Source organism: Lissotriton vulgaris, chromosome 4_1, assembly GCF_964263255.1.
Source record: "Lissotriton vulgaris chromosome 4_1, aLisVul1.2, whole genome shotgun sequence".
Taxonomy (NCBI): Eukaryota; Metazoa; Chordata; class Amphibia; order Caudata; family Salamandridae; genus Lissotriton; species Lissotriton vulgaris.
Window position 1 is genome coordinate 501,177,146 of NC_141691.1, and position 24,828 is coordinate 501,201,973.

At 42.1% G+C, this 24,828-nt stretch overlaps 1 protein-coding gene across 1 annotated transcript in view; it reads right to left on the reverse strand.

Moving 5' to 3' along the window:
- Window positions 1-24,828, reverse strand: part of LOC147718900 (gamma-aminobutyric acid receptor subunit beta-4-like) — a 790,247-nt gene that overhangs the window by 657,360 nt on the left and 108,059 nt on the right. Inside the window, exon 3 of the mRNA XM_086967262.1 lies at window positions 1,267-1,334. Coding sequence (XP_086823388.1) covers window positions 1,267-1,334 — 68 coding nt within the window. The remainder of the gene's footprint in view (window positions 1-1,266; window positions 1,335-24,828) is intronic.

Here is a 24,828-nt window from a genome sequence, read left to right on the forward strand (position 1 = left end):
TTACATCTTGAAGTTACCGCAAAAGTAGTTAATGTTGCTTAGCTATGCTTTGTGTTTACACAGAGACACAAACACATATCTTGACTTTGGCACTGTTTATTGTATCAGGGATGTATTGAGAAAGTGGGGCAGGCGCAAACATGGTGGTGCAGTACATCAGCTGTGGCATAAGGAAGGTGCCTCGGTTCCCGCTGTGATAGTCAGAGGTGTGTGGTTGCTGGTATCAGGTGCTCCCACCACCACTTCCTTTTGAGGTAGCATAATTCAGAGCAGCTCTCACTAATGAAACTTTTTATGTTTCTGAATCTTCAAGATTCACCAGAGTACTGGGGCAAACAGAAAGGCACTGGAACACAGGCCTCAGAATTGGGTGCTGACTTGTACTGTTCCCCACTTTCCTTCTCTCTATTATACTTAAGGCTACTGCTCTCACAAGCTTCTAACCATATATTTCGCTACTAGAGTCATGTGTGGAAGAGGGCAAAGGGAACCATCAAGGCTTGTGGTTGTGAGGTCTGTGAGATCTGGTGTGGAGCAGCAAGCCTAACCAGCAGCAACAAAAGTGCAAAGTTTCATGTCATGCCCATCATGACTCTTTTCATTGTCGTTATCATCTCATACTTGACATCAGCATTTATGCCTATTTTCAACAGTGTTGCTTGGAAAGACTGCACAGTAGTTTGAGTAAACAGCAAAAAAACTATTCTTTCTTCAGTCCTCTCTCCTTGCCTACGTTTTGTCCTGTTTGCTTCCTTTCATTTTTGCCTTCTTTCTTCCAACAACATTTGATGCACTGTTACTCAATCACAAAGCTCTTTTAGTCAAAGTCTGCAAATGTGTGCAGGGAGGATGGATTATGGGAAGTGTGTTGAGGAGGGGCAAAACTAAACCAGTTCTTCGTATCAGTGTTCCAGAGCTTTCCTATCTCAGGTATACAGACGCAACCGAACGCAACACAGCATATGATCATGGTGGAAAGGTGGAATCGATTGTTCTTGACATTGTCGTCAGCCGCCATAACTAAACACAGTTATTAACAAAACAACTACGTCTGACTTTCATGTGAGTGCTCAGGCAAACAGCATTGATGTATTCTTGTGTTTACTTGGGCTAACAGGTTATAGCTGGGCTTTTTGGCTTTGCCACTGCTTGTCCGGGGTAGGAGGTAATAAAATGCATGAAATAGCAACCATGTGACAACTCTGCCACTAAAGGAAGTTAATGCATAAAATGGAAACATTCTTTCAAATAAATCTAGGGACTCACCATGTTGACCTCTGAAATCTGGTCTATACTGGAAATGTGGATGCTCATTCCCACTGTCACCGGTGGCCCTGAAATAAAAGTGATAGCGTTACACGTTGAGTAAAAACACACTGGAAATACCTAGATCATCTTTTTGTTTATTGTACGCTCAAAAAGAAGAGAGGGCCACTCGAATGAATGAAGATTAGTAAAGTATAAAAGGGCAAATTTCAACACTTCAATGTAATTGGCTAAAATCCACGAAAATGCATCTACACAGACACAAAAGAATGTCCTTATCACATTAAAATAAGGGGCAAAAAAATTCACTACTCAAGGAGGATCGACAATACCAAATTCCAAGCCAAGGCAATCCATAAAATGTCATAACTAATAGAGCTGCCAAACCTCTTCACCACTTTTACAAAACGTATGCAATAACTCAGCAACTATGAAGTAGACATACTGTATTCTTATCTAAGAAACAGGAGAAACAACTTCCTACCTATTTACAAAGTCAAAAATGATTAACAAAAAATAAACATTTTCAATCTATATCAGTCTTCCAAGAAATTACAGCCTTATAATTTGTAGACCTGGTGAAACCTTGCAGCCCAGCCACTTCCTTCTAATAAATTACAACTTCAGAGTTGACAGACCTACTAAAATCTGCAGTCCAGCCACAAAGTTTTTTAATAAAAGATCCCTCAATTAACATCTGCCCTTGTCCCAGTCAGATATGTTATCATTAGCTCCTAAATCCATGAAGTTTCACAGAGATATTTAAGAATTCATAGATACATCTACTACTGAAGAAGAACAATTTGGACCCCCAGGACCTCAACAGCTATAGCCTAATCTCTAATTTACCTTTCATTAGAAAATTTGTGGCAACAGGAGCCTTTTCACTGACCTCAGAATTCACAGAAGAAAACAAATTACAAAAAGGATTAAGGCCAGGAAGATTGACCGAATCCGTCCTCATCTAAATTTGGGGTGAAATAAAAACACAGCTGACAAAAATTATGTCGCTGCATTACTACTCTTGAACTGCTAAGGAGCTTTTGACACAGTAGAACATGATACCTTACTTTTCAGACTGAAAGAATTCAGTATTGATGGCATCAATCAGCCCTACCTGAATCATACACCCTTTTTATTCAAATCCTTGCTTCATAAAAACAGAAATTCCACACAAATCTATCATCTCATCTCTAATTTGTGACATATACATGAAACCACTATTAAAATTTATCAACAGTTGTAAACATATCGGCTACAACTATGCAGATGGTACTCAGATAATTCTCAAACTAGAAAACATTCTAACATCAGAACTCAACAAACGCCTTAAACCTGTTGATCAATGGACAACACAGAATCACCTCAAGCCAAATGCTTCAAAATTAGAAATATTATTGACCTGTGGTGAATGAGAAAATTATGATCCTCTATCTTTCTAGCTAGAGGAACTGGGATTTCTGTGAAACACTGCTGAAGATATGCGATATATGTGAATCTTCTTTGATGATACTTTGTCACTTTATTACTCAAGTGTACAGGCTGACTCAATGAACATATTACACAATGAAAACACGAAGACATCTATTTTGTCCTCTTGGACTCCTCAAAACCATCACTCATCCACTCCATACTTGACTATGCTAATTGATTATACAACAGCATTCTGATAGCAATATCACAAGGCTCCAAGCAGAAAAAACTCGTCAGCAAGGCTACCTCTGAGTGTAACTATAGGAACCCACATCTCAACAGTCCTGAGGCGTAACACTGGCTCTCAGTTGCAAGAAGATCCGGCTTGGAGCTACTATGCATCACACACAGAGCAATAAATGTATAGGACCAAATTTCATTTAAGCATAAATTAACAAATACTCCCAGTCCAAGGACGTATGCTCTAGGTAGGGAATGTGCGTAATAATTCCTACTTACAAGAACAAAAATATTGATGCCATTACTTTATCATTCAAGCTGCAAAACTATGGAATGACATATCTGCAAAGACCAGAGCCACTCAGATTCACTTAGCATCCAGAATAATGGATGAGACCCGTTTATTCCCAGCGTGATCCGACAGAGAATATATATGATCTCACTTTCTGGCATTTTGTGCCTACTGAGTGATGCCCTTGGAGGACCCCCCTAAGATTAAGAAGCACACAAAACAGCAGCCTTAATTTACAAACAACCCTTTACTATTTTCAGGAGCACCACATCCCCTAGAAACACCCCATCCATATGTCTGTCACAGTATAATTCATAACAGAATAATTCAATGCAAATCCTCAAGATAGTCCACTTCTCTAAATCTTACTAGATGAATCTAAATGGCTACCAGCTCTCTGAATATAAGACATAACTTCATACCTCATATAAGAAATAAATAAAGTGGGGTTACAAGAAGCTAAATATTCTTTGATCTCTATATAACCTAAAAATGAACAAATTGTGCCAATGCCATCCAAACAAAACAACCAAAGAGGAAACAACGTATATCACCTACCCTCAGGTAACAACCCTCAACCTTTCCTTCTACTCTTTACACATCCACTGATTACATACTCTGTCAAAACCACGTCACCGTATTCCTAAAAATCTGCATAGAAATTGACATTGATTCATAGTTAGTGATTATTCTCTCTCCTTTCCTTCCATTTAATGATCCTCTCCTAAGAGTTTATTCTCTGCATACCTTGACACCTATGAGTGTAGCATTTTCTGTAACTGCAAGTCTGACTTATTCTCTATTATACTTCAGCATACTAACCATACCTCTCCTCACAAATCACATCCCTTGCAGTATAACAATATCTAACATGTTCTAGTCTACCTAATCATTCACTTTTTATCACAATATCCTACATGCAATCACTCCTTGCCAACTAACCTACTGTATCTGTTGATTGCATTTTCTAATTGCATGAATACTCTCTAATAATCCCACCTAAATGCTATTAACTGAATCTTCCACAAGAAACTGGAGGAAATTCCTCTAACATTTTCCCGAGAACACAGGCCTAATCCAATAACCAACAATAAAAAATAACAAATAACCAGTGGATTAACCACTAACATAGGGTTATGGAGTAGTGAGCTAATCGTTATCAATAAGAAAGGCTGTATAGGATCTGTAAACGGACTGAACTTCCCAGAATGGTGAGAATGAAGAAAAAAGAGGGTGGAATGAGAGTTAGATATAAAGGTGCAGATGAGTGGAAATGAATCCCATCAGCCCCCCCATATGGCGGAGCCTCGTCATCTGGGATTGGTTGGCAAGGTCCTGGTCCAGATAAGGAGGCACACCTGATGAATTGTGTGTTCACTCCAATTCTCTAGGACCACCCAGGCGGATCCGACCTCACAAACAGAGAGTGGGTAAATGGTGTGAGAAATCAGGAGAAATTTGCAGTGCAACCGAGAATGTGTAAACAAAAGTTCATAATAGAATGTGAGTTAAAGGAATAATTTTATTGGGGAGTAAATCATGGGGTCAAGATTAAAAATAGAGTGTAAGACAGTGCAACCTAATAACTGTCCTAAGAGGATGATATAATGGTCAACATGTTTCTGCTATCTCAGGGGCAGCTCCCCTGCTCAGCTTTCATCAGGACCAAGTCTTAGTAATACACTACTGCAAATGAAAAAGATGTGAAAAAACTAGGTAACATAACAATGGCACTATGAATGTTACCTATTGATTTTTCTGACTGTAGTTTTCTACGCACTGTACTCACTGCGCCTATTTTGTCAGATTTAATCTCAAGGGATTCTTTCCTGTGGAAAAAAGGGAGAGTAAGACACAAAATATCTATTATGCACCTCAAACTAACTCTAATAGCACCAACTGATACAATAGGTAACATTCATAGTGCCATTGTTATGTTACCTAGTTTTTTCACATCTTTTTCAACTACACACCTGCTGGAAGGCTCAAAGGGGTTATTGAAGTACAGGCAAACATTTATGCCGAATGACTAACCCTATGATAAACTTAAAAAGAATAAAGAATGTCCTAACAACTTACCCATTAATTGTATTACTCTAAGTCCTACTGCCTCGTTTAAATTTGTTTTACATGAGGCATCGCTGACTCTCAAGGCACCCATTCAATTAAATAGATGAAATAAAAGGCCCTTCCCCCCACCATCCTCCTGATTCGTATGAAAGCTCAGACTAAAACATCTCAGTTATTCTGGCCTCTAGATGGAGTATGGGAAGGAAGCATGAATAAGTGAGAGAGTATGACTCTGAATAATGGAATTACCAGGTAAGTAATCATATCATTACCTCCTCACTCTTTCCTCACTTGAATTCCTTACAAATGTGAGCTAATACGGGATAACAGGCATAGGGAACTGCAGTTGACTGCTCAACCCCCAACGAGGGTCTTTATTGAAAGAAAAGCAATCCTTGACTTAATGCAAAGTCCTTTATACTTCATATATTACAGTACTCTAGGCTCAAACACACCATCTTATTTCTATGTCCTGTGAAATTCTATAATGATTGATATAGGTGGAAGGAGATGCCCACGTAGCTGTTTTACAAATTTGCGAAATTGAGGCACCTGGTAATTCTGACCTAGACAAGGACATACCCCTAATCAACTTTCCTTGAATACTTGGAAGAGGTACTTGTCCTGAAGATTTATATTTCAAGGCAATCAGAGATCAAATCCATCTGCTTAAAGAGGCCGAAGTTGGGTTCACACCCTTTGTTGTCAGTCCAAAGTTAAGAAAAAACAGATAGATTTAGCCACTCTAAAAGAAGCCACAATTGGTAAGTAATGATGTATTAAAAGAAATGTTCCTTTGGGGAAAGGGAAACGCAACAAAGATAATCAATAAAAAGATAGGTAAGCCCAAATGTAGCAAATGCAGACAAAGAAGAAGAGATGCAAAAATAAAGTGTCAAGTAAATACATATCAATTTATAAATCACAATAGCAACACATTCTGATGGCGCAGTGCATATATTTTGACAGCGCAGTGAAAAATTGGCAAAACTCCATTCATTAAAAAGAAACTGTGGCATATGTGTAGGGATTTGGCACCCAAAGGGGACAGTCCACACAATAATATGTTTCAGTAATACAATGTGAATAGCGGTGCTACAGAGGTAGAGAGACCCCCCTCCTCTCTAGCGTATGGTCTAGACCAACAAATTAGCAAATAAGTAGCCCCCCAGCACACGCAGCTGAGTACAGTGCAAAATATACAAAGTATGAGGTGTGGTTTTATCTCTTGTTCTTTACTGTTCGTTTGTTCAGATATGATACTTCATGATCAAAGGTTTGGATTCCATTGCTTTAGACTTGGCCAAAACATGTTTTGTCTCATTGATGGAAGAGTTATCACGTGGCTTCCTCTGGACTAAGAAAAGTATAAACAACGAGATTGCTATAACGTAATATGTGGTAATACGTTTTATGTAATCATCACCTAGTGAACTGGCTCATGAGAATGACATGTGTGTAGATTACATTGTAGTAGGAAGGTGCAGTGGAAACCCATGTGCATAGTTATGCATTTACTATGTCTCTGTTGAGACTCAATTTATATTCCTAATTACTGTAATTATGACAATTGTGATAAGTACTTTCACATTGATGATTCATAATTTTTAAGTAAGTGATCATGAGCGATTTCCCTGTGCCCACCATATTGTATTAATATTTAAGAAATCATTTTTGTACATTGGCTCACCCTTAGAGTGTTAAAAACACTGTGCAAAATATTTCTTCTAGGGTCCTTAGTTATCCAATATAGTTGATCCCAAATCTTCAAAGAAAAGACACAAGTGGTGTTTCTCCTCTTTTATGAGGTGCCACATATGGAGTAGAGACCTGGACTATATTGGATAAATAAAGAACCAGTTGTGGGTCAGAAAGACACAGTCGTAAACCCTAGATGAAATATTTGGACTAATTGGGACAGAATTAAAACTGATGATGAGGTAGGTGTATCTCACATACCGATCCTCTCAGGCTACGGTGATAGTGTTTTCTCCACTCTTAAAGTCAACTTTACTTAAACAAGTACTTACACAAGTATTTCGCATCAAAAAATATTTTTGTTTTTCAATTAAGGTTTTACAGTGTTTTTAACACTCTAAGGGTGAACCAATGTAAAAATAGGACATCTATTCACAACTCAATGACCCTAACTGTTACGAAATTCTACCAAACAATCCTATATGGAGTATGACGAGTAACATCACTAGACACTTGAAACTGTGGCAGGATCTATGCCTATTTGATGATGAGGAATACATGTATTTAAGAGCAGAACGCCCCAGTGTTCCATGTATATACATATTACCAAAGATACATAACGATCTCCCCTTTCCGCCAGGTAGACCCATCATATCTGGGATTGGCGGACCTACAGTGAGACTTTCAGAATATGTAGATATAATCCTAAAACCGTAGGTTAATAATCTACTTTCACACATACAGGACACCAAACAGGTCTTGGGAACTTTGACAGGCATAAACTGGGAGACAAACATGACACTGGTCACCTTAGATGTCATTGCATTATACACGGGTATATAACAAGACTTGGGTCTATATGGTTTGAAATGTACTCTGAACACAAGATCAGCAAGCCCGTGGGACCACACTGAAATGCTCATGAACATGACACAACTAATTTTAGATAACAACATATTTCTATTCGAGGATACTTGGTACAAACAGACACAGGGAGTGGCCATGGGTTCCAGATTCTCTCTTTAATATGCTAACCTCTTCATGGGGTGGCTAGAGGAGGTTTGGATCTGGGGCTCTAATGGTTCACAATGGAATTACTCAATACTCTACTGGGGGAGGTATATAGGCGATTGTCTAATGATATGAACTGGAATAACAGAGAAATTCTGTGAATTTTTTCAGCACCTTACTAACAATGAACTAAATATCATATTCCCCTTTGAATACAGTCAAAGTAAGGTTACCTTTTGGGATGTAGTATTCTACATTTGTGACAATAAAATACATAGCAGACTGCATTGTAAACCAACTGTGTGCAATTACTCTACACGCAACAAATGCACAACCAACACATCAAATCAGGGCCATTCCATATGGCGAACAGATACGAGCACGACGCAACTGCAGTTTTGAACCAGAATTCATAATTCAGACAATGCACTCAAGACATGATCTGGAGATTCGAAAGAAGAGGTTATGATAGGAATACTCTAACAAGAGCTAGACATAGAATTTCTCACATGAATACACAGGACACCTTAAGCAAACATTTTAAGAAATCTAAAGAGAATAACAGAATATGACTGTTTATGGAATATAGCAAACTATCTAACACACTAGTACACAGCTTGAAAAAACATTGGTATGTACTCAAAGCAGATAGAATACTAGATGACTATATCTCCAATAGACCAGGCATTACTTATCGCAGGGGTAAATGCCTTAAGAATTTATTAAGTTCAAGCTACCCAACATCAAAAAACAGGGGCAACTGGTTGACACTGCATACATTGGGATTTTCAAATGTGGCCACTGTGCAGTTTGCAAATAGACACAAGGCAGCAAGAAACAATTTGAAGGCCTCAACAAAAGGTTGTACACAATAACATCTAACATGAACTGCAACACGAAATTTGTAATATACATCATTGAATGCAAATGCTGGAAGAGATATGTTGGCAGCAATATCAGGTGTCTAGAAGATAGAATTGGCGAGCACATGAGAGCAGTGAAACAAGGGGACGGGAGATACCCTACAGCTACACACAAGAATATTGTTATATTGTATGAACTTTTCACTCTTTTCACTTGTATACTTCAAATTGCATAAAGACTGACTCTCAACTGTAAATCCAGTGATATATTATACTAAATGTCTTACATCAAGAAAGCACAGATTGGATATGTATGGTGTGAAGTACACGGTTTCAATCCACTAATTGCCTTACCTTTAATGCTTATACTGATAATCACTAGGCAGGATCCTAGGGATGGACATTTACCAACACAATAGAGAGACACCAGACCATACTTATCATTGCACATTTCAATCATAGTCATACACATAAGAAGGGAGCTATTTCCCCTTATGACAGAGAGATAGTCAGGACACGACTATATTTGAAGCTATAGGTTTCAATCACAGTCACCCATTAAAAATGGCTGCCGCCGCGCACAACATTGGAGATCACGTATATGGAAGTCCTCTTTCATTTACTAACATGCCACGTGTTTTTTTCTATTTGTGGAAGTACGCTCGGATCCATTAGCAGCCGCCGTACTTGCAACAAGTAACACAGATACTAGCTCACAAGCTGGTAAGCGTTTGACTAAGGATTATTTCTGGGACAATACTGATATATTTTACAGGCTGAATGACATTTAATGAAGGTATTATAATTCTAATGAGATTTTCTCCCTCCCATACCAATTCTTCAAATAAAAGACACACAAGTGGCGTTTCTCCTCTTATTTGAGGTGCCACATACGAAGTAGAGATCTGGATTATATTGGATAACTAAAGAACCATTTGGGGGTCCGGAGGACACAATTGTAGAACCTAGACAAAATATTTTGGACTAATCGGGATGGAATTAAAACCGATAGAGAGCTAGGTGTATCCCACATACCGATCCTCTCAGGCTAGGGTAATAGTGTTTTTTTCCCCTCTTAAATTCAACTCTACTTACAAAAAATACTATTATTCTTCACTAGGTACCGCACAAAGAAGAATTACGTATTGTAAAAAAAGAGTATCTCACATCTAAAAATCTTTTTGTTTTTCACTTAAGGTTGCACAGTGCTTTTAACACTCTAGAGGGCATATTAACAAGGACAAGAGATTATCGCTAAACGCGCTTAGCGCGTTTTTCTTTATCGCCGTCTATTGCTGGAATACATCGCCGTGTCAGCAGCGTATCAGCAACGCTTAGCTCACAGGCGATGTAAAATCCTGCGATAGACGGCGATAACCAGCAATAACGACGGAAATGCAGCAATAATTGTACTCATTGCCAAAAACATTTCCAAGCATTCAGTTCCTTGTTGGATGGCTACTGCTACATTGTCAAAGTCTTTGATAACAAATTGCACTACATAAACAGAATGAATACTGGCCTTCAATGCTAAATTTCGTTTCTGCAAATACCTTATTTCATGTGCTGCCCACCTTTCTATCTTATGGATCATTTTGAGTACAATCCTCAGTATTTATAGAAGTTCTACCTATCACGGTGGCTAGAATAGCGATTACTTTGATGTTGTGGGATGTGGATTTCACTGCATGCTCGAGCATATACGTTTTCTGGAGATAACTAGGAACATTTTCTCTGCCCAAATCCTTCCAATTACCCAATGCCAAATCCATCATTTTTTCATGGAAGGGATTGCCAAAGCAAAATTCTTAGCATATTGCGTAAATAAACTCTCGTCCTCCGACTGAAAAGGTGGAGGGCCTAGATGGTCTCTGATATGGGCCATAAAATGTAGAATCTCCTTCAATCTGATATATTTCCCAGAAGAAGTTGTTGGGTCTCCACATCCAAGGGAGAACAATCTTTGGGTGAAGGTGAGGCAGCACCCTTTGCTTTCTTGGTCTTATGTTTAGGCTTCTCTGAAATTGCCTTGGTAACTGCCCTCTCAATAATCTGTTAGATCTCCACCCGTGCCATCAATCAATCAATCAGGAGTTTGTTAAAGCGCGACTACTCACCCGTAAGGGTCTCAAGGCGCTAGGGGTGGGGGGTGCAGGTTCCATTCCATCAAGGAGGGGGTCTGTCGAAGAGCCAGGTTTTGAGGTTTCTTGCGAAGATGGGGAGCGATGTTGTGTGTCTGAGGTGGAGCGGAAGGGCGTTCCATGCTTTGGCCGCGAGGAAGGAGAGGGAGCGGCCACCCGATCTGGTCTTTCTGGTGCGGGGGACCACAGCGTAGGAAAGCTGGGCTGATCATAGGGTCCTTTGGGGTGCGTGGAATTTGAGTCGGCTGTTCAGGTATGCTGGTCCGGTGCCGTGGAGGGCCTTGTGTGCGTGGGTGAGCATCTTAAAGGGGGATCTCGCCTCGATGGGGAGCCAGTGGAGTGTGCGCAGGTGCTGCGAGATGTGGCAGTGTTTTGGCAGGTTGAGGACCAGTCTGGCGGCGGCGTTCTGGATTTTCTGTAGCTTGCGGATGAGGTTTTTGCTTATTCCAGCGTAGAGTGCGTTGCCGTAGTCGAGTCTGCTGGTGACCAGGGCATGAGTGACTGTCTTTCGGTGTTCGAGGGGGATCCGTTTGAAGGTCTTTTGAAGGAGGTGGATGGTGTGGAAGCAGGAAGATGAGACAGAGTTGATCTGGCCGTCCATTTTGAGCTCGGAGTCCAGGATGATTCCCAGGTTGCGTGCGTGGTCTGTGGGGGTTGGCGGGTTTCCGAGGGCCGTGGGCCACCAGGAGTCGCTCCAGGCGTCGGGGTTTGGGCCCATCAGACACGGTGTGTCTCTAGTGAGACAACTGGGGTCTGATGACCTAGATCTTGTAGCTGGAATTGGAGCCTAATCATTAGAAGAAGTAGATAGAATATGACCCCTCTTGGATGACCTTTTGCTTTCCATGGCAAACCAGATGAAGAAAGACAGTGATAATGTGTGAAAATTCCCACCAGAAAGGCTAGAAAAAGACCAATAGTCAGTCCCTCTCAACATAAAACAAGTACATTTGTGGCTGGAAACACCAATCCCTCCTCTTCAATAGTAGGCACCCGAAAGGATAAATAATTGGAGAAATACATGCCCAGACAGGCCAACCTACCCCTGCCATGTATGCTTCCTCGGTCCGTGATAAAGCCCTGCTGCCTCCGCTGCAACATATTGTTCCAGCTCAACTCAGTTGCTCCCTTTGCCCTGGAAGCGCAGCCCCAGCTACTTCCGAGCTAGCTTGACTCCATCAAAGCTGCTCTAGCAAGCACCAAGATTAACCGCCTCACAGTCAGGAATTTCTCTCTGTCTTACCTGGCACTCCAATCTTGCCCCTCAGGCGGCTAGAAATCAATCCTTAACTCCAAAACACAGTATTTTGAAAGTATGGTTTGAAAAAAATGCAGCTGAGGTTCTGCAACCAGTGGAAGGTAAGAGTGTCTCAAAGACACAAACAAGCATTTACAATGCAATAGGTCTGGCAAAAGTGTGTTTTGGAGCTATTGGCATTGTAAATGGCAATGCCTTTTATGAAAAATGTAAAGACATTGTCATTTTCAATACCACAAGCAACACCTATTACATTGCAGAGCGCGGTGTCCCTGAAGCGGGCGCCCCGCTCGGTATTACATTTTTTAAAATAATAAGATATACCAAGCGCGGTGTCCCTGAAGTGGACACAGCGCTCTGTATTACATTGAAAAAAATAATAAAATAAACTGAGTGCGGTGTCCCTGAAGTGGAAGCAGCGCTCCATATTAAAGTTTGAAATAAAAAAACAAACTGAAAACGAAATGCTAATTATGTTAGGAAGCGACTGTCGTTACCGAAGCTAGAACCTCTGCGTGCTGTGTCCCTTATTGAAGTAAATAATTCTCGGAACTGGTAATGAAAGCTCCTGAGTTAGGTCACAGTAAAAGATCGAGTCCTCATGGGTGGTAACAAATTGAGGCAAGGTGGTAACAAGGAGGGACTAACAAGCCTCATAACAAATCGGAAGCCTGCATTTATCAAGGACAATGACACCAGCCAATGAAAAGTATGGGCGGAGAGCGGGCGAGGCTTACACAGCATACTCTATTACTGCATGCCTCGCGGAGCGAGCAGTGCATGCCCGCTGCCGCTAGGCTCGACCTAAAAATAATTGGTGTGAGGAGGGCCTTTTGGTTCAGCTTAATTGATTGAAATGGGTGTCTCCAGTGTAAGAGCTGCCTGATGTTTAATGAATTACAGCGAGGGCGGGATAAGAGGATAATGTAACTTGTGTCCCTAATGAGGAAAGGTGCAAAACCGATATTTTGACACAGATGGCATATTGCTCCAATGCATAAGAAATAAAGTTATCAGCCTCGACTCCTCTCCTGCTAACAAGATCCACTTTATGCAAAATATGAACAGGGTCAAATATGCATGATAAATTGTCCGTAGTCTGGAGATAGCGCTTATATTAGAGGACACAATTGTTAATGCGTGGCCTACTGAATACACCACAAATTGGCCCTGAACATTCCCTTGACTGCTATGTGATCACTTGCATTTTCTACAACGTTTCCATGGATCCTAACTCCTGAATTGCTTTCTTTATCCTAATATCCTCTGCCGGTCATAATGTAGTTAAATTGCGCCTTCTCATGCCTATTCACAAGGCTATTCCTATTAGCATCTGTTTAAACATGAATATATTTGAGTGGCAAAGTTTGTTAATCATGAAGAGTGCCAGACTCTCTTGTCTCTTATTTCTGTCTCTTATGTCATTGCCATTAAAAATTCACAATCTTGCAGGGAGGATGAGATGGTCAATCTCAATTCGGGAATAAGCTTTATACTTTGAAACTATTTGGTCCCTGAAAATGACCTAAATAATTTTCCAATACATATGAGTGTGTATTATCATGCAGATTTGTCATTGATGCTAATGCTACAGTGTATAAATAAAGTTAGGTGATGTAATTTTCCCATTGCACACCATGTACTGAGCATGGAGGGGAATTAGTGCTTGTGTTTGCATCTAAAACACAGTTAAAAATGTACAACAGCTTTATATAACGGAAGACCAGAGGGCTGTAATCATAGCGTGTGGGCCTGATTCTTCTCAAGGACGCCCAAAGACTGATGAAGCCATTCATTGGTCTCCTACTGCTTGTAGCCTGTAAGGTATTTTTTGTGTGCTGCAATTCTTTATTGGAAGCAGAGTAAAAGAACAATACAGCAGTAATACAGCCTGGTCACTGAGGTAGAAAACAGCTCTGAGCAGAAATACATACTTCAGCAGTCATAGTAACATCAGTAGTCTGAGACCATGGGGCTTGAGCTGTCGAGAGCTCTAAACCTTGAGCCCCAGCTTGACACATAAGACTACGAAATGAAGCATCGGACAATGAGCGGTTGGCGGCGGAAAATGTGGAAGAATACAATGGTTAGTACACAGTCGTGCCAAGTAACACCTCAATCATACCATGCCTGGGGTACAAAACAGTATAGCATGCTGTGAGGAAGTATTGGAGAAATAGAACTGGGGTTCATAAAGTGACAACATATAGGCCAAACCCACAGGTGAAGTAACTACAAGGGTGGTGGGGGGCAGTATTGTGGGGGTAAGAGAGTTTGTATTATGTGACCTTTAAAAGGGAGGAGGCATTTCAGAATGCAAGGGTTGGTACCCTGGGGGAGGGTTAGTATAGTGAGATAATGAGGTCTGGTAAACGGTGGGAGGGGCGAGGAAGTTGGAGAATAGGCAGGGGGACAGGGCACAGGGGGAGGGGATGGCTAGGCATTCCGGCCCATGGACTTCGGTCCAGGAATTCTGTTAATGGTTAATCCCTGTTGACCTCTCAGGTAACATCGGTCTCGGATGCGTCCTGGAATATGCCCCACACCTGGTCAAACGTCTCTGTCCTGTCCTGAATCATATAAGATGTTCATATGTTGTGTTTTTTTTTACATTCCCATAAGCCATTCCAAATGGGTTGGCTTTTGGGAGGAGCATAAGTGGCGCAAAATGAAGGTCTTTTCTGCCGTTACGGTTGCCGACAAGAAGCGTCATATGGAGTTAGTAAGGGTAGGTAGGTCAGCTGTGTCATGCTGAATGGCTAGGCTCTGGAAGACAGAGGGCTGCACATGTCCATTATGGTAGTCAGTATGGTCCAGAGTATGGACTAGAACATCTTCAGTTCACAACAGAGGTAGACAATGTGAAACATCAGAATCAGAGCTGTGACATCACCAGCAGTCTGCGTGGGGTAGCAGACCAACCGAGTGGAGCTTGTTGGGCATACAATACCAGGCGTAGAGTGTCTTGAAAAGGGTGAGCTTCTTCCATGGGTTTTGTACTACCTTGTCCAGTTCCCTGATAACATCTCTCCAGTCCTCCTCCATATAGTCCATATGTGGTACATCCTTCCATTTAGTGTGCAATTGTGCCAAGAATGGTTAGGAGAGCAAATGATGCACTATCAAATTGTAAAACCCTGAGACCATGACTGTAAAAGAACCCAGTGTTTCAGGGTGTTAGACCTGGCATATTTTGTTGTGGCTTCCTCTGCCTTTTTTATGCTTCCTACCTTATGTTTTTCACTGTGCGCTGGACCTAATTTTTGTTGATTTTCGGACTCTGGGCACTTTACCATTGCTGACTGGAGCTACAGTGTGTGTTCTGTGTCTAAAACAGAATGGCATTTGGTTTTTCCAGGATTGGCATATTTGATTTACTAGTAAGTCCATAGTACAGTGAACTATGGGGCATATTATCAAGAACTGCGATAAAATTATCGCCGCTTTAGCAGCAGGAAATTGCAGCGAAAACGGCGATAATGGGCTTGATAATATGCCCTTGTGAATTCCTATAGCAGCCCAGGTAACACCAGAACCTGGTCTGCTATGGGAATTCACAAGGGCATATTATCAAGCCCATTATCACCGTTTTAGCTGCAGTTTCTTGCCGCTAAAGCGGTGATAATTTTATCGCCATTCTTGATAATATGCCCCTATGTGTGCCCAGGGCCTGCAACTCAAATGATACTAGTGGGCCGCAGCATGGATTATGCCATCCACAGGAGTAGCCTTTCAAACATCTCAGGTCTGCCACCGCAGAGCCGGTGTGGGCGGTTTTAAACTGCCATGTGAACTTGGAATGTCCACCTACTTGCCAGGCTCAAACCTTCCCCTTTATTACATGTAAGGCACCCCTACTGTAGGCCCTTGGTAGCCCCATGAGGAAGGTCCAGTGTATTTAACCCCTTTCATGCTGATGACGGCCGGGAGCCATCATGGCACACAGTGCTCGTGTGCTGATGACGGCTCCCAGCTGTCATGACCGCACCCGCGATCGGAATGTGCCGCACAGGCGCAGAATCGCGGCCGCGCCCAAGGGGTTAAAAGGTAGTACATGTATATGTGGGTGTTACATGTCCTGGAATTGAACACCTGCTCAATTTGTTTTCACTATGTGTGGCATCCATACCTTTCTGCCTTAATCATAATTTAAGCTTCCAGCCTGGAATTTCAAGTATGTCATCTGTCTATGTCATATAGGGATCTTGGGCATGTCATGGGGTTCCACAAGGGGAGGTTGGGATAGTTGAGGAGCTTCAGTTGAGGCTGATGTTGGATTGCTGTAGGATGGGATCTTTGTGTGGAATAAACTTTTGAGAAACAGCCTTCCTGTGTTTAGAATTTACTTCCAGGAATGCTTCACTATGGCAAGGCGGATGTGTCTCATAGGTTAGCTTTGGAGTTGCCTTGTAACACGCCTATCTGCCAATCAGGAGTAGATGGAAAATTGGAGTTTGGTGTTTCTGGGCTCCCAATTAAAAAGCATCTTTTTTTTAGTGAAGTTTGTTTTTGAATAGCAGTTCTGAAAATGCCGGTACATGTAAGAAGAGGAGTAAAAGAATTGAAGAAGCAGTTTTAAATGGTTGAAATGACATTACGTTTGCTAATGGAGCATACTTCGCTGTGCATTTGGTTTGGGGCGTAGTTACGCCCCTTGCTTTATCTACATTTATTCTTAAGTGCCAAATGGGCAAGGCACCTTTGCCATTCTGCACGCAAATTCGATGAAATGAGAAAGAGGAACAAAATACGGTGAAACCAGGAGTGCATCCCTTTATCTGAACAGTTAGCTTTTAGAAAGTTGGCATTTTCTTACTCAACCACTTAGTGGCTGTGCCTGCCCCTAGGATACACATCCGGGGTGGATGACAGTTGGGCTTTGTGAATTCCCTCTAGACAGTCACCCACACTGGGAGCTGAGGTGTGCCCTGAATATCCTGATGGCCCATCACCAGGGTGATGAGCCTTCTTGAGCGAGAGTAGTGGGAGTAGCGGACATTTTCACCTAAACAGAGTCATGCCTGTCCTCATACAAAGAAGTTGCCATGCCACATAGTGTGTTTAGAGCCAGGGCAAGGAAGGTCACGGTCTTGTGCACGACAAAGACCTTTCTATGAAGTCTCCCTACTTCAAAGGCCGCTTTGGGTATAAGTACTAGACCTCTTACACATCCACTCAGAACACTTCTGGATTTAGGAGATTCTGACAGGAAGAAGAGCTGTTGTGCTGCCAGGAGGGACTGCCACTTTGGTACTTGCTTTGCCGTGTTGGCTTGCTGCCTGCTGCTTCTGTCCTGGGAATGAGAAGACTGGGCTTTGCTCTCTCCATCCTGCTTTCTAAACTTTCTCCCAGGGAATTGAGTTCAGCTCCTCTCATGTTGGACGTCTCAGGACCATCAAAGACTTCACCAGTAGCACCTGGACTCCTCTGCTGGGAGTCCTGCTTGCCAAGTGGCAACAAATCCAGTTCCTAGGCCCTTGAAGTGAGTACCTGTGCAACAAGAAGAACTGATGCTGAGCGGCTTCCGAACTGACAACTGCTGCATCTTCGACTCTGTGCTGCTGCCTGCACCAAAGTTGTGGTCCCTACACGACGCAATGACTGTAACTTACAATGCAGACTCTGACAAAAACACAGCCCTCAGAAGAACCGCCACTGCGGGAGTCTCTAGCATTTTGCCATGACATCCGTAACGCACCGCTCTGACTCTGGGGCTGCAGTAGTGGCCCAAAGGTCGACCTCAAAGCCGTAAGCCTAAAACCTCATGGCTTGACTTCTGTCTTTATCTTTGACCCTGCACAGCAGTAAGGAACCGAGGGTCATCTCGACAACCCCCGCATCAACTCCCCTGCACCAGCAAAGTCCCCAGGCGTCAGTGACAACCCGACTGTGCACCACCACCAGGAACTGCTGCCTCACTTGCTCAGTGATTCCTCACCTCCTTCATGCAATCCACTGTCCTTGAGTGCTGATGTGCCAAAGACATGGACAGCAGTACCGCAGTACCCCAACGCCTCACCTCCCCTATATCTTGCACTGTCTTTATATCTGGTGACTATAAGGTACTGTACCGGGGTCTCCGTGACCCCTGAAACCAGTCACCGCTCCTGAGGCCGGAATGACTTTGTGGAGTCATCAATACCAAGGACGGCTAAATAGCGGGGCTGGAGCTATTGTGTTTCTAAAAGTCATACTTGATCTAATCTTGGAAAACTCATATTTTGATTTGTGTATGTTGGGTTATTTTTGTGGTTTTGGTCTTGTTGATAAGCCTGACTGCACTTGCCAAGCTACGAAGAGGGTGAGCACTGGTTATTCTTAGAATGTAACTTACTTACCCTGACTAGAGTGAGGGTACCTACTTGGACAGGGTGCAAACCTCTGCCCACTAGAGACCGCGTTTGTAACACAGGTATCGAACAATGGAGGAGTCAGGGATATGCCATGGTGAGGCCCCCAGTTAGCTGGACTGTATATCAGGTACAGATCGGGGAGACGGTGCATCAACTGGCATTCAGTTGACACGCAGACAGGGGGGTCCTTGTAAGTTGGCAAGAGGTAGATCACTTGCGACAGGTGGAGGGCCGCAGCATAGTGCTCCACACTTGGAAGACTCAGCCCTCCACAGCTTCTTCGGGCATCTGTAAGGATTTTCATGCTGTGTAGCATGCACTGGCTTCTATTTCCAATTGGTTGCTACATATTTGCCAGGCTTGTAAACATAAACATAAGACTGCCCTCCAGCTTGCCAAACGCCAGATTTGATGCAGATTTCCTTTGGTCCTGGTGTTGTGCTTCCACATTATGGAGCTGCATTTTCCCATTTCCTCTAGGCTCCGAAGAAGTTGGAAAAGCCCTACTGAACTGCTTCTGGGTTGCCCTGATACTGCTGCTTACTTTGGCTGTGGGAAAGTCCACAGCCTCTAAAGAGGCATTTACATAGTGCCTAGAATTCCTCTTTGCCCGGCACCATGGACTGGGGGAAAGCCACCTCAAGAACCAATGTATAAAATTAACAGGTGAGCTGAGTAGTGAACTTGCATGTGCAGCAAACAGCCTCCCTGCACTTACTTACCTTTTATTAGTTTTATGATCCTCTGACCCAGCCTTTCTAGGCAAAGTTTCAGTATCTCATTGGCATGTGTGCTAGCCTGATAGAGAGAGGCCTGAGTTTTCACTGTCCTTTAATCTTGCTGTGCTCATATGCCATTGTCCCTATGTGTCATACTGAAGTCTGTCCCCCGTAGTCATTGATTATGGTCATCTGTCTGATGTGCCATTGATCTAGAGTCGTTAGGAACCTCAGGTCGCAATATTTACATATTTTTATGGGTCTTAGCCAATACCCCTAAATCAGGATATTGGTTAATATTCCTAAATAATTATACCTTGATTTGCATTTCTTTTGCATGGTTATTGCTACACTATTTATTTTGTTCTAATGGTGCTTGTTTCAGACAGGCTTGAATGTTTGTGATCATTGTAATTGCGATTGCAAAAGTTTGTAAACATGCAACATTCTAACACGGTTTTGGTTAGATGTTTGTGATTCTCCATTTTAGAGTACAGTGTTCGCATCTGGGTAGCGATTGAAAACTGTATGTGTTTGCAAACATTGCTTGAGCCAACTACCATTATACAGGATTTGTTCTGTGTTACTTTTTGTCTCTTGTTTTGAGAAGAGGTCCGGTGTTCACGATCAGTAGCATGGCATAGTGCTTAAATGCAGAAACTCCAAGTCTTTACTGTGTTGCAATTAAATTAGTTTTACTATTTAACATCACATTTTCCTTTAAACATATTTATATTTGATATATTATGAAAGTGTTTTTTTGCTATAAAACCACAACTCTGGCTGAACATTGACATATTTATTGCAAATGTGATAACAGAGTAGTATAGAACCTATGGGCATATTACCAAGCCTGGTGATATTAGATTATCGCCGCTTTAGCGGCCATTTTGGGCCGCTACGCGGCGATAATTATATCGCCCTATTAGCAAGCTGTAGCAAACTGATGTTAGCAACAGCTTTGAGGCGATAGCGAGCGGTTTGGGGCCCGCTTTGCATGTCAGCGATATTTATCGCTAATGACATGCAAAGTGGGCGTACCCATCCTGTTAGCGACTAAAAACAGTTGCTAACATCACAATCGCCTATTATCAACGCAGGCGTAGCGTTGGAAATATTCGCGCTAAGCGAGAATATCTCCAAAAGCTAACGCCTGCTCAGACCAGTTCTTAGCCATTATATCCAATGGGAGGAGGTGGGTATTATGGCTAAGACCCTATTGGCGTTAATGCGTGAATATTGCTGTATTCTCAGCAATATTCACGCATTTCGCCGCTATTGCCGGATATTTTATCACTTTAGAGATAAGCGTTGCTAATAGCACGTTATCTTTGCGATAATATCTGGTGGTGCTTGGCGATAAAAAAAAACTCACTAACCCCATTTAGCGATAAATATCGCTAGTTGTTGGTTATATGCGCCCTAGGCTTTTGTTAATGCCACGTTGTTTCAACTAAGCTGTGATGCTCGTCTAAAGCTTCCCAGAGAACCATTTGGGATAGGAGGACAACTTTCCTTTGCATGTTGAGTTTCGAATGCTCTGGTTAGTGGGAAATATCACAATTTCACATTTGATATTGCTTGGTTGTCCCAATCAGGATAAGGGAAAAAGCCATACAACCACCAGGATGTAGTGTAAACTATCCGTTTAGAAGAAAAGGTGTTTGCTTGGAACAACACCTCAAACTAAGGAGGTATTTTCCGGAATTAGTGACAAACCCAATAGGTCTCATCTGCGAGACAGTAATTGGCTTTTTAAATGTCTTTTAGCCATATTGTACAGCAGTGCTGCTGCTGTGCAGCTTGATTGAAGTAAAAAAAGAATTGCTAGGATTCTGCCAGCACTGGCTGCAAAATGGTGCTTTGTTTATTGCTGGTGGGAGGGGCGGCAACATGGAGGGAGGGAGGGAGAGCTTGTGGGAGGGGCAAGACAGATAATGGAGGGTGTAGGGAAAAATGCCATGATGTTTCCAGCACTAGCCATGACAAAGTGCTTTTTTTTGTTTATTCTGGGGTGGGAGGCAGGATGCAATATTGTAGGCAAAACGGAGGGAGGGATAATCAGGGGCAACACAACCAATGGGTAGTGGGAGCGAGGGGCTGGAAGCAAGGACATGGACAATAGAGGGTGGAGGGGCAAGCTGATGGACAACTGAGGGCGGGAGGGCTAGGGGCAAGCAACAACAATGACAAAAATGGAGGGAGTAAGGGAGGAAGGGAGGGGGAGACAAGCAACACACAGTCAACAACAGAGGGAAAAATGGGGAAGGGGTCAATCAACAACACAGACAAAAATGGAGGGAAGGGAGGAGGGTAAGTGGTGGCAAGCAAGACAGACAAGCGAGGGTGGGTATAGGCAAGCAACACGGTTGAGAGAAGGGTGTAGAAACACAGAGTGAGAGAAGCTCACATGGGACCCAGCTGAAAAAGATGCTCACTGGTAGAGTGCTTAAACACAAATAAATACCCTATCACATAAAAAATAAGCAGTGAAAGGCCACGTGTCCATGCTTCTGGGGAGGGACAAACACAAAGAGGAAGTAAGCAGCTGACCAATAAGAATCAAACAAATGAGAGTGACAATGGAACCAACCAATGGTAATCAACTGTCGGCCTCTATGCCCACAGTTAGAAACAAAAGGCCTCAAAGAGACGTTGCATGCACTTTCTATGTGAGCCCTAAAAGCACTTGTCTGATTTAAGGTCAGAGGCATCAAATCTAGAATCTATGATCATTTGAGAATTAGTTATACATGAAAACGTGATTAAGACTATGCTTCTTGTCTAAGGATTGTTTGGAATGGGTCTACTGATATATTTATCAATTTTGCATCTTGTTTCCCAAGCTTCAAACAGAATCAGGAGCCGGCAAAATATGAATTGCATTGGACACTTCTCTGAACACCTTCTACAACACATTTTCAACTTAACATATATTGAAAGTCCAGGTACTCGATACATGGCAGCTGAGAATGCAATGCAGAGAGAGGCATCTCCATAGAGGACATAGTGGGCCCAATTCATAAGGTGCCTCAGCACTCGTGGCAGAGGCTCCGCAGTCGTAGCAGGGGGCCCTCACTCATGGCGAGAGTCCATGAAGACAAACTGCATTTCAGAGGTCCCCCCATGTGGGGAGGCTGTGAAAAGGATGAAGCCCAGGCATGAAATAGGGTTGATGGTTTATTAGTATAAGCAGTACACTGGAAACGTCCCATCCACAACGGCTCTCTGAAAGCAACTCACTCCTACAATTCTACCTTCCCCAACATTCCAACATGACACTCTAGGTTCTAAAGATAACATTCCACCCTTAAGCTACAAAGACAGGTACCACAAGGGCTCTCCACTGTGACTGCGGGCTTCTGCCACGACTACGGAAGCCCTTTGTGATTCGTAGATGCACAGGTAACTGCATTAAAAGTTCAAATCATATACACATTATGTTTAATCAATAGCTGCCAAGGTCTAGTATTTGCTGGGTTTATTTTCTTTGGGTTCATTAAGAAATTGGATTGCCAGCATAAGGTGGTTCTCTTCAGTGTGAAAACGTGACTAAACGCTTTGGTTCAGTATACCCACTTGCATGATAAGTCTACAGGTGCTGTTTATGATTCGCTTTCTTTTAGGTGGTGAAGCAGAAAATTGCGCCGGGAGTGCATGCATTTCCAAGCACTTTGGCGTTATTTGTTATTTTCAAGTGTTTCCTTTTTATACCCTTTAATGCCGGTACATATTAGTTGGCCTGTTCCTCTGCCGACTCATGAGCTGCATTTTCAGCTATAACTTTCTCCTCCGAGGCAGCCATGTTGGAAAGACTTAACGGTGATGAAAAAGCCTAAATTATCGTGCATGTGAGGGGCGACACTTTGACATGGCATAGGCAAGGTCATTTAGTATGAAATGGTCATGATAATTTCCGCACATCCAAAACAGGACATGTAATTGCAAACAATAGCGCCAACTTGGCGCCTTCTCACTTTTTGTCTCTAATGAAGCAGACCATACATTTCTCTTCCCACTCTTGCATCTCATCGTGCTAATTTACAAACCTGCTCAGGAATTCAGAGCAGCTAGCCAGTGTGCACTCTATCTATGAAAATGCCAACCAACGTAACTTTAAATCTTCAAAATCATTTTACAGTGCCACCTTAAAAAAGAGTCTCTGAAAGCTTGTGCATTGTAAAATTCTCACATTTTTATTTTCAGGTAATCCAATAAAACATATGTAATCCTGAAGCACTGCAGTAACACAGGTAGCTCCGTGACCTACAAATAATGAACGGCGAGATACAGCCTGATCAGCACATACAGGACTGGACCGACACTGTAACATACACATATTAATTATCAGGGTATCAGTCTCTACATGAACTCGCCCTCGCTAAAGAATCTCTGTTGTCCAATAGACTGACTCTCTGGCCTGGCAGGTAATGGATAAAATCAAGATATGGAGGGATATATAAGATGCCCAGTACTCAAAGAATACCTAAATGAACAGAATAATAAGCAGTTGGTTGTTCTTATTATGGTTCAAGAAAATCCTCTAAGCAGATCCCTGTCCTGAAATTTAAAAGATACATTGACTTTAAACTGAAAAATAAACACCAAAATTATTGCCAGACAACAAAAATGAAATCATTGTGGGTATAGTGATGGGAAAGCACAAATTAAAGGCATACAGATAACTCATTGATAAAAGTAATTACTAGGTACTCAGTAATGACCAAATGAAAGGTCAGCTCTAAAACAAAACATGAAGTGGGTTATTTAGACCTTGATGGATGTGGGATATCCGCCAAATATTGGTGGATGTCCTGTCCACTCTAATTAGAGTACATGATTGTGCATTCAATTTGAATAGAGAAGAGGAGACATCCAGTAATGTTGGCAGATGTTACACATTTCGCAAATTCGAAAAAAAACTCCCAAATCCTCAACAGGCATTATCATTGAATTACTGCAATCTCTAATACTAGTCAAAGCAAGACCTGGGTCATTCAATATGCTCCCAGAAATACACAAACAGGAAATTCTGGCATGTCCATTCATCTCTGGTGTCAATACATTGATCAAAGCTGCATCCAAGGGTACCAAATCCATATTACATTCTAAAGTGATAGATTAGGGCTTCATTTGTAGCTTGACTTCTTGTTGTATAATTTGTTTCAATTTGGTGTTTTCTTCTTCCTCTGAAGTCACCTCATACACTTGTAGAGTGGATAATTGGTGAATTGTCGACTGTTACCAGGGCAATTGAGACATACTACATGTTATGCTGCATGATGTGACTCAAAATCATTGTATGTGAGGATATTGTTCAATGCTTCTGACACTATAATCAACATATCCAAAGTAAATATAAAGAACTTTCTCAGTATTTAGTCAGAAAATGGGAATTATGCAAAACTGCTTGCTAAATCTACGTACCATCATTACAGATTGGATTAATGAGAACATAGCAAACATAAATATTTTGACATTATTGTGAATTCGTAAGTAATAGG